The sequence below is a fragment of the Symsagittifera roscoffensis genome, chromosome 1 (assembly GCF_963678635.1).
Source record: "Symsagittifera roscoffensis chromosome 1, txSymRosc1.1, whole genome shotgun sequence".
In the NCBI taxonomy this organism is placed as follows: domain Eukaryota; kingdom Metazoa; phylum Xenacoelomorpha; order Acoela; family Convolutidae; genus Symsagittifera; species Symsagittifera roscoffensis.
The window spans coordinates 43,439,342-43,460,324 of record NC_087062.1 but is presented as its reverse complement, the minus strand read 5'-3'; the positions used below and the strand labels follow the sequence as shown (position 1 = coordinate 43,460,324).

Here is a 20,983-nt window from a genome sequence, read left to right as displayed (position 1 = left end):
CAGTTGTCGCGAGAAAACTGAGCATGACAGGCTCAATTCGAATTTTTGAAAAATTAAACTTCATCCCAAAACCACGCATTTTCGTGTTCCTCAAGGTCAGCTTCCAGATATGATCGACTGGCACAGATGATAAGCACATTTGGGTTAAACTTATGAACAATCAAATTTATTAAAAATCTCCAATCATTAGCAAAGTCTGAAACCGTAGATGAGTTACCATTAAAGCCGGCTACTATAGTAACACAGCTTAGTTTCTGCGAGGGGTAGCGCGATTAAGTAGCGGCAAGGTCGTTTAGCTTTGCAACTCTGCACGAGTGAACCGTGGCTCCGGCATCTTTGGAGCTGCAGTATCTAATCCTTGAGAGAATGCGTTAAAATTGTAAATTCGAACAAATATTTTCGCACATTTTTGTGCATCTTCAGGTTTTAAAATTCTGCAGCAGATTTTAAAACTAGTCCTTGAGGTGCCTATTACCAGTTTCCTGCGCCACTTGGGTAGCCTCTGCGGCCTGTACTTTGGCAAGGACATTCACTAAACAGGGTACAAAAGAGACAAAACAAGAGAAAGAATAGATTGTAAAATGGATTGTTGAGAAATGGATTTTAAAAACAAATAACAGAAAAAGGAATGAAAGCGATTACAACCTGGCTTTTCACGGTGAGGTTCCGGCGGGAATGTCCGGGTAGAGGGGGAGTATCGCTGCTTGTCTCTAAAATCCCGTCCCGGGCCTCCTTCTTACAAGCGTACCATTATGAGCGTTTCATATCACATAATGGCATATCACATAATAAGAGACAGAAAAAAATATATTTGAGACTAAAATAAATTTGAGACTAATTAATCGAAAAGGAGTACATCATGAGCTGATCGATAGAGGCGACAAAACTCCTAAAAGATCAGAAAAAAAACCAAACTGAACTGAACTACAAACGTAAATTTGAATATAATTTTGTCCACTAGTGTACCTGCTCACAGAAACTACCTATGATGATGATGATTGATCATTTCTGTATGACAAAAAAGTTTTCACAAGGCTATCGTCATCCTTTTTTTTAAGGTTTGATCTTATTCTAATTTTTCCTTTGACATAGGTGCAGCTAAATTTGGTTCTACCTTCGAGTTCAAGTGTCAGCGATTTTTCAGATCACATGAAATGCTGTGGGTTCTTTTGTTGTGGCATATCGTATCTGTAGCAAAATGTGCTAGGGAGGTTTCTCTGAGTCATCCTACAGTGCTGTTACCTTTTCATCAGTCTCAGCAATTGATTAACTTCACAATACATCTATCTTCTGGTTGTGCAAAATGGTAAGATTTGAATCCTTTTATGATCTAATCCAAAACAACTGTTTTCAAAGGTTTCCAAAATGTCTTGCATTCCATGCTTTAGTCTGAAAAGGATTCTAGCATTTTTTAATAGTCATTGAACATAATGAAGAGAAGACTATAAGATAATAATTATTAAGGCCAAATGTTTTTTTGAAGCTCATAAGTTGAAGCTACTTTTTTTCGGTTTCTCTGCGGTCGTTGACTATTGTCCAACTTTCTTTCGACAATGTAACAGTCGCCTACTTAAGTCACATATGAGGTTCAGAAGAATAGGCCCTATAACCATGTGCTGAAGAGTCAGGGACACTATCTCTTGTGTTTTTCTACCTCATGCAGTCGGAGCCAATTCGGTTCACCTGCGACATGAGACTACAAACCGTGTTACAGCTTAAAGGCTAGTACCAAATTACCCCCCCACTCTAGAAATAAGAACGACCCCATGGTCAGGTCTCTAAATATTTAAAACACGCGAACGCCATTAAAAACAGGGTCGGAAACTGAAGTATGCCGTTAGTTTTTATTGGACTGTGGAACTTTGATCCATTTCAGATGGATCAACCTAAAAACTCGCCTTAACTCAACATAATCACATAAAATGCACTCAAGAAATTTAAATTAAGTACTCACATTCCGACTCGACTTCTAGAATTAGGTAAATGATAATTGTATAGCAACTCTAGAATTGACTTAAAGTAATTAAGTTCAACTCGAGAAGTTTTGAGTAGGCAAGTTTAACTCAAGAAGTTTTGATCTTTTGACCATTGGGCAGCTTCTGCTGTCCACCTTCCCACTCAAGTGTCACTCTGGTCCAGTCAATCGTTCTTCTTTATTTCTCTTCCTGAACTCTTGATTTTCTATCAGGAGCAAGACAGCTCTACTCGTGTTGAATTATTCCTGTAAAATTGCGAATAGCAGTTTTTACTCACGTATTTCTCTAGCAACTTTCTCTAGCAACTAGAATCTTCTGTCTTTATTTAATTTGCCTTTTCAGTTGTCGCGAGAAACTTGAGCATGGCAGGCTCCATTCGAAATTTAAAAAAATTACCTTCGTCCCAAAATCAAGATTAAACTTCTAGTTCAAGGTCAAACTTCCAAATATGACCGACTGGCACCCAAGGCTTACTAGAATTCAAATTCCTTGTGATTCAGTTTATAATTTGTTATTCATTTGGTCTCGACGTATTCGCCTAATATTGCATTGGTTGAAACGCGGAACTAGATTTTTACATATGCGAGAGCAATCGTTTTGTTATCGGGAGCTATCTTCACACATGCGAGAGTACTTGACAAATAGACTTTGCTGTCAACTGTTTTTGAGTGAACTCTGTTGGTGACTTCACAGATAATTTTAGAGTAATCAAAGCTCTAATCTATTTTTATATCTGTCCGTTATCTATCGCATATGTGAATGAGGGCTTCACCTTCGCCATATTTGAGGTTTTTGCTTATTTAAACTAAATCGTAGAAGAAAAAGACTTAATTCAAACTCGTGGAAGCATTAAAAAGAAAAAGAGAATAACATGAAAACAGTTGGAAGAAATTAATAGCGGCAATTTGTACAGAAGCAGTTGACCAAATACCAACACAAACCGTCTATGTTAAATGTTGAAAGTTTAGCAAAGAGAAAACTGTTAGGTCCAATTTCCGTTTAGGCAAATAAAAAGATGTCAAATCTGATCTTATGGTGATACATAAGCTCGTTTGCACATCATGTAGCCCCCACATAGTATTTGCTATCGAAATTGAACTTCTTAGTGCATAGAATGTTGAAAAATCCCATTGTTGAAGAACTTGTTGGTAGCTCCTTTAACGAAAAAAAGTGGTCAACAACTTCCGCACTGTTGTTGCAAAGCTTCCAAAGAACTATGTCAGCTTTAATCAATTGGAATATGATGGGCAGTAATCGAAGATGTCTCAAGGAAAAACTACTTTCGCCTGGAACTTTCTAAATTTCATTGAACTAGTATGAGAAAAGGATCACACTTGAGAGCCATAAAGCAGTTAATAAAGAATAAGTGATGGATGAAGGTCTATTTGCTTACAGCTTGAGATGTTAAACGTTAAGTTGTGTCTTAAGAAATTGAACACTTTTGAACATTTAGCTAATTTTAGAAGATTATGTGATTGTATTTATCCCAATTTAGGTTAGTTTATAGAGTAAAACATGGATTATTAAGGAAATGAACGTAATCAAGTATATTATTGCCAAGAGAACTTCTATAAATATTCGTAGCCAAAGATAATATTTTACAGTTAGAGACATGAAAGTTCAGTTCATTTGCAACTGACCAATCCACGAAAGAATCAAGGTCCCGTTGTATGAGATCGTACGAGGCTGAGGAAATGATTTTCAATCATCGGCAAAGAGAAAGTATAACCCAGTATTTATACATTGTGTTAAGTCGTTAACAAACATTACAAATAATCGAGGTTCCAGCCCATTACCTTGAGGGACTTTGAAGGTTATGCCAGCCAAAGGAGAAAAAGTTAATTTTAACTGTTTGAAAACGATCAGCAAGGTAAGACTTGATTCAAGCCAGAAATTCTCTGCAAAGACCAAATTTTTCATGTTTGGCAAATAGTAAATGGTGGGCTACATAATCAAAGCTTTTTTCACATCGAAGTAATTTGAAAGGCCTTGAACTGCTGAATCAGATGACAGATATATTCGATCGAGGTAAGAAATAATTTGAGTAACAGTGCTTCCCTTTGTCATGAAAAGGTGTTAGAGACGATCAATATGTTGACGAACCTTGAGATAGATATAATTTAGCATAATATGCTCAAACAGATTTTGCGGTGATACTTGATATTGCAAAAATTCTAAGATTTTGCAACGGTTGAAATGATTCCTGAATGTTCTTGAAATCTGTTTGAGCGGGAAAAATATAACTACATTTTTGCTTAAACAGACTTTTAAGCTTGTTTTAATTCATTACATTTGCGAGAGCAAAGGTCTTGTAATCGGGAAATAGACTTTTTTCCTATGAACAACTTTTCTTTCAAATCGTCTTTCATTTCACTTGCGAGAGCAAGGGACTTGTAATCGGGAACTATACTTTTCCTAAAAACAACTTTTCTTACAAATGGTCTTTCATTTCATTTGCGAGAGCAAGAACTTGTAATCGAGAACTAGACTTTCTTCACGTGCACAATTTTTCTAACAGATTCTGCTGACATGTTTAATTCTGCTGCCATGCTCAATTCCTTTGACACGCTCAATTTTTTGAAATTTCAAATCGAACTTCCTAGTTCATTTGATGTAGTAATTAATTTTTTCAAATATTTATTCAAAATGCAGATTTTTTTTCCGGATTTGTGGTGCTCGTTTTATATTTCTTTCTACAGTTTGGATTAATTTGTTTTTGAGCGAGCAGTTTTTACACAATCTGAAGTTGTTCAGTAGTTCGAAAGTTTATCAACACTGATTTTTAACGGGATCGGTCTATGATATATCGGCTGAGTCAAAAATGATGCGCAGTTTGGTGGGTAAGTTTTTAAAATGCTTTTGCTAGTTTCAATTTTTTGTGTGACTACTGTTTCGTTTGTCTTAACAGGGATCGACCCGAGTTTTTTGCCTTAGTTGCAGCTCTGTCAGTGATTCTCAATGCCTACTAGCGCTATTTACAAGTCAAATCCGAATAAAAATTTGTACAAAGTTTTTTCTTTGTTTTTCTTTGTTTGTTGTTCAGCTTCGTTAAAAAAATATGACTCTCTTGTTTTTTTTCTAATCAGTACCTTGTGTGCAATGCTCTAATTGTATCGCAAATGTTACAAAGCTGTACATCACCTCCGTGTTATTGTTCTCTTTTAATTATCGTCTCTTACTATTCTTCTTTTTATTAATGACACTTAACAACTTCCAGTTTCCTTTCACTTGGCCTAGAAGTAACTCCGTCGCCTTTGTACCCTTAGTTCTGGATTTCTAGTCTCAATTTCTGGCTGCTCAAAGATAGTTGGATTTGTTTCCTCCTCATAAGCTTCGTTCCGTTGCTAACTTAATATTCAAATCACGGACATGTTTGTCTAGAATGAATTTCTATCGAGACATCTACTTTTTTTCATTGTTCTATCGAGGCGTATTTTAATCGACTTCTTTTCATTGTTTCGCGTGTCATCTTTTTTTAAAGTGAGTTTTTTCGACTTAGCGGCTTTTGTCTCATTTTTTGATTGGAAGTTTGTCATGCTTTGATTGTGTTGTATCACAAGTGGTGCGAAGCTTCGCTTTGGCTCTGTGTCAAATTTAAACCGAATAACCCTATGTTGAGGTGCTGTCAGGGTTCTTCGAGGGGCTGCGGCTTTTGCCTTAAATTTTCAAAAACCTTATGATTAGAAAACTTCATCACAAATTTTGAATATCCGAACACTTTTATTGGGTACTTCCCGTGTACTCTCACGGTTTGCAAATGTGGTTTCCAAAAATGTCTGCTTAGTTTTTTTCATAAGTTTTCGAGATTAAACGTTTTTAACGATTTTTCAGAAAATTTCAGAAAGTTTTACGTGTGAACGCTTTTAAGTTTCAAATTCTCAACTCTACAGGGGGGATGTTGTCAAAGTACTCTCAGCAGGTTTATATCAGACCTCCCAGTCTGACTGCTCAACTTGCTTTAGTTTCCGAGAAACGTTTTTGTGATTTCTCAAATCTTAAATTTACAAAATTTATTCAAAAAGTCGTAAATTGTGAGTGCCATCCATTTATGAGTGCTTTTGTATGGTTTATTCGATATGATGTGTTTTTTACAATCAAACATTTTCAAAATATTTGGTTTAGAAATAATTTAGAAATGATGGGTTGAGGTAAGGATAATCCCAGAAGTTGTAAATGTGGCCTACCAATTTGACTGGTCACTCTGAGAGATTTGACACTTTCTTAAGGTCTTTAAAAGATTTCTCATAAAATTTCACGAAGTTGGAAAGTTAAACCCTATGGTGTGGTCCTGTGATAGTGGCACTCCTAGGCGTCGCACATCTGCCCTCAAATTACGACTGCTCAAAAATTTTTAGTTTCCGTTAAATGAAAATATTTCAAAAACTGCCAATTCATCCAAAAATAATTTCAAAATAAATACGCGAGATTAACCGATTGATTGCAGTTAATGATATGCGTGCGGTGCGACTATTTTGGTTTAAAAATATCTAGTAGTTGAATTCAAGTCTAAATCTAGTCTATTATTTTAGACTGTCTAAAGTCTAAAATACTTCCTATTATTCAGCATATAGCAGAGTTGTAAACTCGAAAATGCAGGGATTCTGTCATATTTCAAGCTTTCTATGATTTAGTTTTCTTGTTTTGTTTCAAGAGCCAATACATGTTACTGTTTCATCAGTTTTCGTTTTCAAGAGCTTAAGTCTGGAAATTTCTGTGAATCTCGATTACTGACAAATTTTTATGTCGGTTGTGGTTGCATTTATACAGCACTGATTTAAATTATAGGGACAAAACGAATAAAACTTGAATTTTCAAACACGTTTTTCTCAAAATGGGTTAAGATTAGAAAAAGTGAAGAGAACAAAAGTTGCTTAGAGTTTCATCAGAATTAATATGGTACAATTTTTTTCTCCGAAATTCTCAACCAAAATTTAATCGCAAAAATGGGTCATTTTGGCTTTTTTCAATTAATCAAAAATTACGCTGAAACTATTTTGTTAATTGATGAGAAATATGTATCACAAGCCTCTTACACGGCCCAACAAAGTTCTAGAAGGGTTAAATCTCCAAAAATTTGAGAAATTTGTTTAAAATTTGTTTTTAAGCTAAAATTTTGGGTATTATGTAGTAAAAATCACCTTTCTTGACTATCAAGCAATAATATTTTCTCATATACAGGTTTATGGAGATTTAACCCTTCTAGAACTTTGTTGGGCTGGTTAAGAGGCTTATTGTGATATATATTTCCCATCAATTAACAAAGTAGTGTCAGCGTATTTTTTGATCAATTGAAAAAAGCCAAAATGAGCCATTTTTGGGGCTAAATTTTGGTTGAGATTTTTGGAGAAAAATTGCACTAATAATTTTGATGAATTTCTAAGCAACTTTTGTTCTCTTCATTTTTTGTCTAATCTTAACCCAATTTGAGAAAAACGCGTTTGAAATTTCAAAATTTATTCGTTTTGTCCGGTTAATTTAAATCAGTACTGTATAAGCGGGCAACATATATATGCACTGATGTTGATAACTTGAAGTCTGTGTATCAAACAGTGCACTATCTAAAACAATGATTAATTAGTTTACGGACATCCACGTTCTTTTTGATTTGATTTTTTTTTCGCTCAAATTTTTGGCTCAAAGGTTTCGGATAAACTTATATTGGTTTATGCGCCTCATGTTGAGTGGTCTTAAGGGCAATAAAATTTTTCAATTCCTGTTTAACTTGGGGTTAAGACGTATGCGAACGTTGAAAACTTCCGAAACTTTAATTCGCTCTAAAATTTAAGTGGCTTAATTTTTTTTTGGCTCAACGGGCATGTATCCAAGTTTTGTCGGCAAGGTTTGTAAGTTTGATTTCAATTTGATCTTCTGCTGGCTCTCGTTATTCTCGAAATGTTTGTCCTCTAAATGTACTTCTGTACAAATGAAATTTTGTGTAGTCCCATCCCAGTTCTCGATATTTTTTTCGATGTTTTTGCTTTCGTCTAATTTTTCTGCCGGCTTGCTTGTGTTCTGTCTGTGATATTTTACAATGACTTTGAAGCTCCGATTCTCTTCTGTTTTATGCTCGTGTGCTTTGTTTTGGATATTGACTTCATTTGAGACAATTGTTTGGAATTTTTGTACGTGGAATTCAAAAAACTTTAGGTGATATCATTTATAAACTGTATATACAAGGAATGTAGTGAAGATACTTGTATCAATGATGCTGATTTTTGAACGAAAAACTTCAACTTGTTCACTCTCAAAATATATTTCTAAAAAGAAGGCAAGTTCTGGTCTCGAGTAGCCGAAGCTCAAATGTAACGAAAATTGTAAATAATTTTATTTTTGAAATTGGGTGTAACTTTTAGTTTTCCTGCCGGACTAATTTGATGTCGAAATTTCATTCATATCATACGAAACCATTTAAAAAGGACCCAAAAATTGTCTAAAAATAGTTTACAAATAATTTGAACAAAATCAAGTTCTAATATACCTCCGGAAAAGCATCGGCACCTCAGGAGCCGGTTTCATTGGAGTTGATCGATTCCCTTGATAATTCATCATCATAGGGCTTTCTAGGTAGCTACTGCCCATTGCCCGCCACATGAGCATCTCGAACCAAGGCATTCCATTGCAGTTGGTTGACAGCTATTTCTTTTGTCCTGTCGAACCAGGACTCTTCCCATTTATTCTGAGAGATTTTTAGGGGTTTTGCGAAGGGCTGGACATCTTTCTGCACGAGTTGTCTCCAAGTAAACTTACTGCCACCTCGTGGATAATTCCAGTTTTCAGCTTTCTCAAACTCTAGGGCTGCGTTTGGAATTTCATCTTGGTGCATTCTCAGTACATGACCAAGACATTTCAGGCGTCTTCTTTTGGCTGATGGAATTGCCGAGGAGGGCTCTTTCGCGTATGTTTGGTCTAGACAGTTTGTATGCATTTGGTACAAACTTTTTTGCGCATCGAGTTTCAAAGGTGTCAAGAAAGCATAGGTCAGACTTTTTTTATAGGCCATGACTCACTACCGTAGAGAAGCACACTTTGAACACAAGTGGCATAGATTTTTCGTTTTATTGATGCCGGGATAGTTTTTAATCCCGCTTGATAATTGTAGGCAGCGCAAGAAATCTCACAGTCCGAAGGGTGTTTTAATGCTTTTTGACTACATTTATCAGTTATACTTTAGACAGTGATGTAAAATTGAGTCTGCGAAAAGTCGGAATGTGTTGTGTTTTTACTTATAGATGCGCTAAAAGATTTGATTTAACTCATCGAAATTTACATTGAAAATGCTTAAAATATTTGCTTTCATATTTGAAGTGAATATAAGTCAACAGCAAAAAGAATCCACTATAAATTAAAAGGCTTGTATCATCCATACTAAAATTCAAAGCATGTCTGATGTTTCTCGCCCTGTTTCAAAATGTTTTTCTGGTTAATCGTATAAGGTGAGAGATTTCATGGTTCAGCTAACGAGTGTTTTCAAATGAGCAGTTATTAATGTATATTCCAGCTCATCCGTTTGATAAAGCCAAGCACCCTTAACTGCATCAAACGGATGAGATAAGCCAAACATTTGTATATTAAAAATAGCAAAACATTTTGACTAATTTCCATACACTCATTAGCCGAAGCATGCATTCTTACTTTATAAACTTGACCACAGCATAAATTTCTTAAACATGGCATTCTGAAACACGCTGTAATTTATAGTATGGATGATCTATGCTTTTTAAAATTAAAACTCCGCTTGTTTTCAGTTTCTTTTCGCTTTGACTTATACTCATTCATTTTTGAATAAGCAGATATTTCGAAGCGTTGTAGAGTAAATTTCTAATAAAATATATAGCTTCTTTGGATCTATGAGTAAAAAGCAATAAGTTCATCAAAGTCTCTTTACATTTGCGAGAGAAAGTGTCTGGTAATCGGGAACTGTACTTTTTTCCCGTAAACAACTTTTCTTACAAATCTGTAAGAAAATGTGAAATTGCTTTATTAGTGAAGCTCATCTAACTCGAGACTGTTTCCAACTTGGTAACGAGGTTGCCGGTGTACCCTAAGGTCTGGGGTTCGAGTCGCGGCCAGAAATTTTTTTTCTGGTGAATGAAATTGACAGTCGGACTTTCGTTTGTCTGCTTAAGTTTTGTCGGCTGAGTTGCCTCGAGGAATTTTTTATGCTGTCACTTATTTTCATCGTAGGAGCAAATGTTTTTGATTTACTCCTGTTATTTGTAAAAATAATGGACCTGGGGTCAGGGGTTCCGAAAAATTAATTGGAGCAAGACCAATCAATTAATTGGTGTACCAATCAATTAATGGTAATTGGGCACCTAGAAATCAATTTATACAATTAATTGCATTTAATTGGCAATTATCTTGGAAGAAAGAAAAAAATGGTAAAACAAGAATTCATTCCTTTTTACGAACACAAACTATATATATATATATGATAATTGTAGGCAGCGCAAGAAATCTCACAGTCCGAAGGGTGTTTTAATGCTTTTTGACTACATCTATCAGTTATACTTTAGACAGTGATGTAAAATTGAGTCTGCGAAAAGTCGGAATGTGTTGTGTTTTTACTTGTAGATGCGCTAAAAGATTTGATTTAACTCATCGAAATTTACATTGAAAATGCTTAAAATATTTGCTTTGTTTCATATTTGAAGTGAATATAAGTCAACAGCAAAAAGAATCCACTATAAATTAAAATGCATGTATCATCCATACTAAAATTCAAAGCATGTCTGATGTTTCTCGCCCTGTTTCAAAATGTTTTTCTGGTTAATGTATAAGGTGAGAGATTTCATGGTTCAGCTAACGAGTGTTTTCAAATGAGCAGTTATTAATGTATATTCCAGCTCATCCGTTTGATAAAGCCAAGCACCCTTAACTGCATCAAACGGATGAGATAAGCCAAACATTTGTATATTAAAAATAGCAAAACATTTTGACTAATTTCCATACACTCATTAGCCGAAGCATGCATTCTTACTTTATAAACTTGACCACAGCATAAATTTCTTAAACATGGCATTCTGAAACACGCTGTAATTTATAGTATGGATGATCTATGCTTTTTAAAATTAAAACTCCGCTTGTTTTCAGTTTCTTTTCGCTTTGACTTATACTCATTCATTTTTGAATAAGCAGATATTTCGAAGCGTTGTAGAGTAAATTTCTAATAAAATATATAGCTTCTTTGGATCTATGAGTAAAAAGCAATAAGTTCATCAAAGTCTCTTTACATTTGCGAGAGAAAGTGTCTGGTAATCGGGAACTGTACTTTTTTCCCGTAAACAACTTTTCTTACAAATCTGTAAGAAAATGTGAAATTGCTTTATTAGTGAAGCTCATCTAACTCGAGACTGTTTCCAACTTGGTAACGAGGTTGCCGGTGTACCCTAAGGTCTGGGGTTCGAGTCGCGGCCAGAAATTTTTTTTTTGGTGAATGAAATTGACAGTCGGACTTTCGTTTGTCTGCTTAAGTTTTGTCGGCTGAGTTGCCTCGAGGAATTTTTTATGCTGTCACTTATTTTCATCGTAGGAGCAAATGTTTTTGATTTACTCCTGTTATTTGTAAAAATAATGGACCTGGGGTCAGGGGTTCCGAAAAATTAATTGGAGCAAGACCAATCAATTAATTGGTGTACCAATCAATTAATGGTAATTGGGCACCTAGAAATCAATTTATACAATTAATTGCATTTAATTGGCAATTATCTTGGAAGAAAGAAAAAAATGGTAAAACAAGAATTCATTCCTTTTTACGAACACAAACTATATATATATATATATATTTTTTTTTTTTTAGTTAAATTACTGTAAATCGCTAAAAAATGTCTGTCAAACAGAACAAAAACATCCGGTGATTCTGGCAACTAACTCGACGTCCAAAAATGCAGAGAATTGCGTCATATTTGTTGCTGCTATTCTGCATCGATTATTTGTTGAAAAGTGGGATTAATTCCGCTCCATTTCATTGACTCGAATGATTGCCAATTAATTGATCATTCACCAATCAATTAAATAATTGGTGAACGCCTGTCAATCAATTAATTGGACCATTGGTAATTTTTCTTGATTTTCATTTTTCGCTTTTTTTAATAAAATTTATGCGGCCTAAATTGTTTCGGCTTTTGTGTTATTGGCTTAGTTACCTCAAAGGCAGAAATTGTTTTGTTTTTTGAATAAGGTAAGTTGTGTTGCAAGTTGTAAAACTTAATAGCTCAAAATTTTTTGCCATCTTTTATGGCACTTTTTTTGTTTTCGGCTCAATGGGCGTGTACTTACTGGTTGTCGGATTAGGCACTGTTTGGTAAATACTAAAATTTTTATTAAATACTAGTAATTACGTTTTTCAACGGTTTTTCAGATTTATTTTCAGTTTTCCTCAAATTTTGTTTCCGATGTCATTTCTGTCTCTTTTTCTTTTCACTAGCTTGCAATTCGCTAGCTTAATACTACATTCGTCCTAGCCAGAGCTGATAGTTGCAGTCTAATCTCTTAATCCTTGGATTATGACTAAAAAGATCTATCAATTCCAATGGACCTGGCTCTAGAGATGTCATTGCTTTTCCTGAGGTTTATTGCAGCTTATTATGGTTCTAACTGTTTGTAAACTCTTTCAACTGTTGACATTTTTAGGATCATTTTTGAAGCGATTGCCAACTTCAATACAAAACATGAAATTTCGTTATGAAATTTTTCCGCTCGGAAAACGAAAAAGAAAACCAATTTTGAAACTTAAGTTCTTGCGTTTTTTCGCGCCCTTTTTTACGCTGTTTTGCTTCTCAAGAGCAAAATTTGCCTTCCAATTGGCGATTGAATTTGATTTGATCTCGAAATAAAATCAACATTCAAACCGCAAACCATCATTTTAATTCGAATTGAGTTTCTTGCTATGAGATAATATACATGTGAAGTTTGTTTCAGACTATCCTTAGCTTTTTCGTAATCTTAAAACAATTCAGTCGAAGAGTTATAACTAAGAGCGTCGGCGTTTGTGTGCGAATTAGATCCAGTTTTATGCGTGTTGAAGTCAGTTGCAGAAAAGTAGAAAAATAAGTGATCAACGTGTTTTCAGGTCGTCTTCTCGTCCAAATGCGGTGAAATTGATTCAAGGTATTGAAGCAGAAAATGGGAAAGATTCGAGTTGTGTGAATGAAGTGACACTATGCGCAACACAGAAAGAACCTCATCGTATTTTTTCAGTGGTTCAAGCTGATGTTAAGCATGGAGGCCCACCGTTGGTATCAGACGTTGAGGTGAATTTGATCAAAAGGATTAGCATTGTGACGACAACCAAGATACTCTACATCGGATTTCCTTTCACAGTGTTTTCTGTTCACGCTTTTGACGAGAATGGAAATCTTTTCACGACAATTGAAGGGATTCCATTCGTGTGGAAAGTTCTACCTGATGAATCAAGTCTGTACCCGGAACACACAGGATCGAATGTAATGAGGATTCTAAAATGGTCTGAGGTGTCCAACGAGCCTCCAGCTGCAATTGCGGAATTAGAGAAATCTGGAAAGCGAGGGAGCTCTGTTGTCATATCCGGACTAAAAATTGGCGTCGCTTTCATTGAAACCAAAATCTCCAGTCCGGTATACTCAGAGGTCGCATCTGATAGAGTGCGTGTGATTGTGAAGGATTTTTTGATGCTGAAACCATCGGGGTTTGTTGCGATAATAGTTGACCAATTGCTCGACATTGAGTGTTTCAACATGAATTTCAATAGGAGATCTAAACTGAACCTACCAACCGATACCTACTGGCTTGCATTGAACTCAGACGAACATCTGCACCTGTATGACGGTAGCTCCAGTATGAAAGGCTTGACGCTCGGCGAGACTGCAGTATGTATTGCAAGCACTATTCCAAACGACGATTCTGGTCCGTGTGTTGACGTACTAGTCACTGAGCCGTATTATGCAATCTTTTCAAGTGAACCCGAACATGACTGGCTTCTAGAAGTTGGTCTGCAGTACGAAATTGAGGTGCACTTTTATGATCGAAGTGACAATTTGATTCATGCTGAGTCACTTATTGCGGAAACGACTCATGAGGATGACTTCGTGAAACTTGAATATATTTCGAAGAATGGAAGCTATTTAAGAGTGACACCTCGGAAAGTGGGACAGTCCAAGTTCGTTTCGCAGCTGAAGTCAGTTATGGGGTACAAAGATGAAGTTGTTCAATTGTCTGAGAAGTATCAAGTTCAGAAGACGCAGAGCTTCAAAATTATCGAGCCAGTGTCTGTGGTACCGAAGAGGCTCGGATTCGTGTGGCTGCCCAATCACGAAAACAGGTGGGGAATACATTATGTAATTGGCGTTTCACTTGACATTTTAATGAAGTCTGTGATGACTTTTTGAAATTGAAATAAAACAATGTTGAAAATTTTGTTCTAAGTACGCCTTTTTATTCATGTTACGGACAATTGATGTAAAATTTCCATGAACGCCTATCATAATTTGTTCTAGAAATTCAAAGAGCTTAAAGGGCATCTATTTTTTCTTTGAAATTCGAAAGTTGATAGTTTGAGAAAATTTATCATGTTTACTTCCGTTCATTACTTTTCCAATCTTCGATTGGCTATGTTCCTAGTTTCTGAGAAGTGATTGTTTTCGTACAAAAAATATTGAATGTTTTGAAATATTTGAAAAAAGTTCGTTTATATTTGTCTATCAGTTTTGTGTTTTTCAGCAAGATCTCTCGATTAGTCTTAGATCTCGTGCTTAGTGTCAGACTAGATTAAGCAACTGACGTTCTGTTATTATTTGATCGCGAGCAAAGCCGCGGTTTGACTCTTAACTCGTGCAAAGCGGGAGACACATTTTTGATTTTGCCTTCCTTGCTAAATGGAAGGCAAAATCAACTATCGAACAGCAAAGTTGTTAATATCACAAAAAACGTGGGTACAGTTTGTAAAGAATTTGTAAAGGTCACAAGTTGATTTAATTTTACCAAAAAAGTGTCGATCATAAATTGATATAGAAGTTCAAAGAGCGTTAACGCCATCTTTTTTTTTCTTTGAAATTCGAAAGTTGAAGTTTTTTCTGTTGGGTATGTTAGTTTGGGAGAAATAACATGTGCTAATTCAGTGGCATTTTTGATGCTTAGAGTTTGCAATTTGAAAGCCTCTGTTCATCGGTTTTATTGTCGGCTAGCGATCATAGCGCAGATGAGATCATGTGAGACTCGCAATATCCAGGTCGGCGCTTCGTTTTCGGCATATGGCAAACGTCAATTTTTGAAGGCAAATATCAATTTTTCAAAGCTTATTCTGCCGATTCTTTCATTATTTCACTTTTTGCTTTTTGAGAGTTTCTTTTTCCCGTTTTTTTTCTGCGTTTGCGAAGTACTGTGTTACATATGCTTTTCAATTTTATCTAAATGGTCAAATGATTCTATGAAATTTAAATTTGCCAACTAGTTGTCTTTTAAATAGTAGGAATTATTTTGTTGCTACATGATATTGCTTCTGTTCTCAGAGACACCAAAAACTGACTCCTATCTTAACAAGAATTGTTTATTTTTCAGCCACTCACACCATTTAGTTGCAACCGGAGGTTCTGGAGTGTACAAATGGGAATCCGAGAACATCCGTGTCGTGACAGTATCTAAAGATGGAGTCATCGAAACAGCAGGTACACCCGGATTGTCCCTGATCACAGTCACTGATAGGCAAATGTCACATCACTACGACACTTCGAAGATACTTGTAGGACCACCTGTAAAAATTGTACTCTCGCCTTACTATGTTGAAGGCCAAGTGAACTCGGACTTGTTGGTCCCAATTCGAGTGTTTGTGGCGAAAGACATCCTTAAACCAGATGAGTTGTTTGAAGTCGCAGATTGTGCAGGCTTACCATTCAGAGTTGAGTTCTCAAATCCAGGTGTTTTCGAGTTTTTGGCTTCAGTTGAATTGCAGGACCAACCATACAATGAGGGATGCGCTTTGCTTTGGTTCAATACAACCGGACCTGGTTTTACGAGAGTAACTGTTAAACTTCAAAATGTTGAAAACCAAACCACACTGGGAGGGTTCCACGCATTGCAAATTAGAGACCATTCAGAGACAATTGTTTTGTCATTGGGTTCTTCGGTCAAATTGGTCACTCGAGGTGGTTTGCTTCCCTGGGAACTCGATCCATCAAAATTCTACCGTACTGTTGAAATTTCCGAGACCAAATTCATCAAACAATTACCGCAAGGAAGTTCCATGACCGGAAATAACGTATTTTCAATAGTTTGTAACGCACTGGGAGAAAGTCAGTTCATAGTAACTAGCGGGAATAAAGTGACAGCGAACAATAGGCATCCACGACAGAGCTCGGTTTCAATTGCTTTCAAATGTAGTCCGCCTACTTCACTGAGAATCGTTCCGATTCCAGAAGTTCCAGACTGTCCGCCGTATCGCAATCTGCACACGGAAAATCTTCCGGTGCTTGTTGGCGACGATCAAAAGCTTTTGGTTGTGGCAAAAGAGTCTTCTGGTTTGACCTTCACAAACTTTTCATCGCTGCATTTTACCATTTCGGGCTGCTCTGATAAGGGGAAGATCCATCTTGACAAGTTTCCATTGATGGACGCTCTCTTTGAAGATTCACATGACTGCGTACTTGAAATTCAGCTATCCGGCTACAAGAAAAGTTTTTATTTTCGTGAAACGTACGAGGCAGTATCAACTTCTCTGAAAATATCTGCGAAAACAGCGCCTAAAGTCGAGGCTGCAGAGCTTTCTATATTCAATCATCCGTCAAACTCTAAAACTATAGCGGTAATAGGAGGATCAGGTTTCTTCACATTGTCTTCAAAATCTAACCCGAGTGTTATAACTGAGGTCAGCTTTGATTCCAAGAGCAGTCTTCTGACTGTAACACCAGTTACAGACGGACGAGAACTAATTACGGTACGAGACATGTGCTTTCCTTCTTTGAATCATCTTCAGTTTGAAGTAATTATTTCGAGTATTGGGACTATAAATGTAAAGAGCAAGCGTTTGATGCAGTTGAACTCAAGCGACCTTTTGGAAGTGCAAGTCATGGATAGTAACGGGTGGAATATTGAAGCTAAAATGTTCCCCGTGATAAACTTGACTTTGATTACGTCGAATGACGTCATTAATTTCAAACCAGAAGAAGTCAAAGACACCCAGAATCAATTTTCGAAGTTCTACAAAATGTTTGCTCGAAAGGTAGGAACAATGCAGCTGCACTTTACAGCGACTCTGAGTTCGGGGCAGATTTCAAGTCATCAACATGAAATTCAAGTGTTTAGTCCGTTAGCTGTTTCCCCAAGTATTGTGTACATGCTTCCTGGACAATTTTACCAGATCAAAACAACGGGCGGACCTCAACCTCTGCCCGCTCTGAAGTACAAGTTGGACGATAAAAATGTTGGCACGGTTTTAGCTTTAGGTCTGTTTGAAGCAACGCAAGTTGGTTCGTGTGTGGTAAATGTCGAAATCATAGACAACAATGATTTTTTCATTCTTTCAAAAGCTACAGTTCAATTTCATGTAGTCGAATTGACAAGCATTGAGTTACATGTTGCCCTCTCGCATTTTCCAACTGAGTCTATTGTTCCAATATACGTGACGGGTAACAATGGAAAATTAACTCCCCTGACCATGAACTTGGGATTGAACTTTGAATGGTCTGTGGCGAATAGCGATGTAATTGAAATGATTCCTCAGCATGAGTTTTCGGGCATCGTGAATGGACTTGAAGCCAATTTTGCAATCCGGATTCTCGGAAAGAATCCAGGAAATGCGGTGATCAAAGTGACTGTCACTCAAAAGGATAATCAATGGGTATCGAAAGCTTTAATTGCTGGGGGTCAGAAACAGTTGAGTGCAGAAGCGAATGTTGAGATATACCATAGGCTAGAGTTACATGAGCCCAGGCACAGGTATGAGAATAAATTGATAATGACGCCCAAGTCTTCAATGTACGTGAGAACGAATCAGAACTACGCAAACTTTGACATGGTGCATCACAGCGAACCAGAGTTAGTCTCAATCGATCACAGAGGTCTAATATCATCCGGAGAAAACGAAGGAACGTCTGTTTTGATGGTCAGAACAACTGCTCGAAATGGAGTAAATCAAACTTACTCATTGATAGTATCAGTGAAGCATATAGCTTTTGTGAGGATCCAAACAGATCCCATTTTCCCGGAAATAGAAGCTCATTGCAAGTTGACAGTCATACCGCAGGGAACTTCGACAAATCTTCTGGTGACGTTTCACGACGATAGAGGTCACGCCTTCAATGCCGTTAACGCGAAGATGAACTACGAGGTAAACAGAAATGATATAGGTCAAATCAACCCGGGAAGCGTGAATCATTCTTTGATGTTCAGAAACTCGGATCGAGGTATATCTGCACTGAAAGTTTGGACTGCAACGAACGATGTTTTTGGAACTGTAGTCTCAGACTACTTAGCGCTTAATGTCGACAATGTCATCGACGATTCTCAGTTTTCTCGTGGCTTGCAGGTCGGTGACGTTGTTTGCCTCTCGTCGCCTTTCAGTGGGCAATCCTCTGCGACGTGGTCTGGTGATTTAGATATTTTGAAAGTGACCTCTGAATCGGGAATGGCGATCGCAGTTGGATCCGGTCAGTCTGAATTAAAGCTGGCGATTGGGTCCCAGAAAACGTTTAAGAGAGTTCAAGTATCAAATTCAGAGCAACTTGAGTTGAAGCCGCGAGGAAAATTAGACGCAGTTTTCCCATCTGAGGATGGTTTCTACTTGAATTTGAACAAAATTGTTTATTGCGAGAATAAAGCACAGATGAATTCGTACAGCCCTGATTTGAGTTGGCTCAAATGTACAGCTTGGTTTGATTCCGATACTGCTCATCTTAATCCCCAACTAAGCGCCAAACCAATTTTTGAAAGTGATCACGGGATATCATGTGAGCTTCGAGTTAAACCAACAAAGCCAGAACAACGTCAGGCGTTGGCCTCATTAGCATCGTCAGTTAACCTTCAGGCAACGGTTCTACCTAGTGTAAACCGACTAGCAGTTTCAAGTCCCATAGTGAAATTGAAATATGCACCGTTATTTCACGTTAGCACAAACTCGATCATTTTGAGCAACCATTACCCATCGGCCGAAGTGTTTGTGAAATCAACAGTTGACGTTGTGAACAAACTAGAAATTATAGCCAAAACGCAGAGTCTCTTTACAGTTGAGAAGCTTTTCCAGGGCGAAAATCTAAAAATAACAGTTGAGCTTCTACCTCATGCTTTTAGCAGGTCAAGTGGAACTGAAAATCTTGCAATCGAAGTACGTTGCGGCTTGTCTGGAAAATCCGAAATCATCAATGTTTACATTCAGCTAGCCCCATTTTCGACCGATTCTATCATCGGTTCGAAAAAATCTGCTCTGCATTATTTGAACGAAAACTTCGTTTTCTACATACCAGTGACTCTTACAGTGGTGTGTTTAGTTTTTGGATACTATATTATGATGCTGTACAAGCAACAGAATCAGTTGATGGACATCTCTTTAAATGAAGGTCTCGCAAACTCTCCGAGACGAGTGAGGTTGAATGACAATTCTTTCTATCCGAACGCGGGTGGCGGAGCTGGAGACGCGCCTAGCTTCATGAACCGATCGGGGTCGCCAGGTGCGACACCTTTTCCTCGTCAGTTTTCTCGGCTGAGACAAATGAGTAGCCTGAATAGGTCTGCTTTGAACTCCTTGGATGATAGTGTAAACTTGGGTGCGTCTCCGTGGGCTAATTCTGCCCGTTCTTCTTCCCCAGGGCGTGTTCAGCTATGGTCTCAGACATCTCCTTCGCCCAATGCAGCTAAGGGGTCCTAAAAACTAGGATAAAGAGTGTGCCACATTAACCTTGCCGATAACTGAACTTTTCTAGCTGAAAACTTGATAATGGAAGATTTTGTTAAAAATTGCAGATATTAAATGGCCAGTTTTGTTAAGAAGTATGCAAACTTTGTTGATGTTTTGAAAATAGCAAGATTTTTTATTATTACCTCCATGTGTGAGATTTGTTAGCAATCATTTGAAGTAATGGTGCAAACCTTGCTGAATGCGTCATATTTCTGTTTAACTATTTTTGCTTTTGTTTTCATTTATGTGATTTTGTGTTTAATACGAAAGAATTGATTGTTAAATCATTTGTTGTTCACACCACAGTGTTCTTTATTCGTGCTCAGCCGTTTTTCGCTCCTGAAAAAACCAATAAGTTTTTATTCGTCCTTACGTTTTGTGGTCCGAAAATACGTAAGGCAGAGAAACTGCATTCAGAAACTTAAAATATTACATACGATCGAAGTACTTCTGTGAAATTCCATGGAGTTCAAAACGTACTTAAAATCGTACAATAGAACAAAAGAAAAAATACTGTTTTTATCATTCATCTGTTTTAACTATACAATGTTTCTTTTTTCGCAACGAAAACTTATCGAAGTTCTCAGCTCAATGTTGGGGTTCTGTCATGGTACAACCATAGTTTACAAATCTGGCCCCCAAATTATAGTACCCCGATACTTTCAGTGTCCAAGATAAGATTTTTTAAAATAATTTTTTAGAATTTCGAAATTCTTGCACCTCTATTGAGTTGATATAAAGGTACTCCCATGTGCTGTAAATTTGGCCTCTAATTATTACTGCTGAAATCCTCTTAAATTTCGAGATATCGCTTGAAACTTTTATAAAAGTTTTCAAGTTCGTTGATATTAAAAATAATAAAGTTCTCAACTCTATTGAGGGTAGCGGTCAGGAAAAACACAGGCGTTGCGAGACTGGCCTCCAAATATGGCCTCTCAAAGCCCTTTAACTTCCGATATGTTGTTTTTATTAAGAGTAAAGAATGTAGTGAGTACTCTTATACAGGTCTTGCTGATTTTTTTCCGGAAAAAGTCTGAAAATTTGTTCACGCTCAATTTTGGTTTTTTAAAGTGATTTTTGACGTGATTTGTTAAAAGGAAGGCCAACTCCATTTTCCAACAGCAAAATTGTAAAGGTCACAAAAGAC

The 20,983-nt window shown here is 36.8% G+C and overlaps 2 protein-coding genes across 3 annotated transcripts in view; one reads left to right on the top strand and one right to left on the bottom strand.

Annotated features, from left to right (window-relative positions):
* Positions 1-20,983, bottom strand: part of LOC134844800 (inhibitor of nuclear factor kappa-B kinase subunit epsilon-like) — a 572,416-nt gene that overhangs the window by 167,504 nt on the left and 383,929 nt on the right. The gene's annotated exons all lie outside the window — the stretch shown is intronic.
* On the top strand, positions 1,101-20,134 carry LOC134844791 (nuclear pore membrane glycoprotein 210-like). Its single transcript, XM_063861610.1, has 3 exons — positions 1,101-1,306; positions 13,048-14,274; positions 15,510-20,134. Exons 1-3 carry the CDS (start codon positions 1,155-1,157, stop codon positions 19,804-19,806), a joined length of 5,676 nt encoding a protein of 1,891 aa, XP_063717680.1. The 5' UTR covers positions 1,101-1,154; the 3' UTR covers positions 19,807-20,134.

Bases quoted from the DNA above. Each gene is read 5' to 3' on its own strand.
- LOC134844791 (XM_063861610.1), top strand. From the start codon at position 1,155: ATGCTGTGGGTTCTTTTGTTGTGGCATATCGTATCTGTAGCAAAATGT. The intron at 1,307-13,047 runs GTAAGATTTGAA...ACGTGTTTTCAG, and splicing joins TCTTCTGGTTGTGCAAAATG to GTCGTCTTCTCGTCCAAATG. The intron at 14,275-15,509 runs GTGGGGAATACA...TTTATTTTTCAG, and splicing joins CTGCCCAATCACGAAAACAG to CCACTCACACCATTTAGTTG.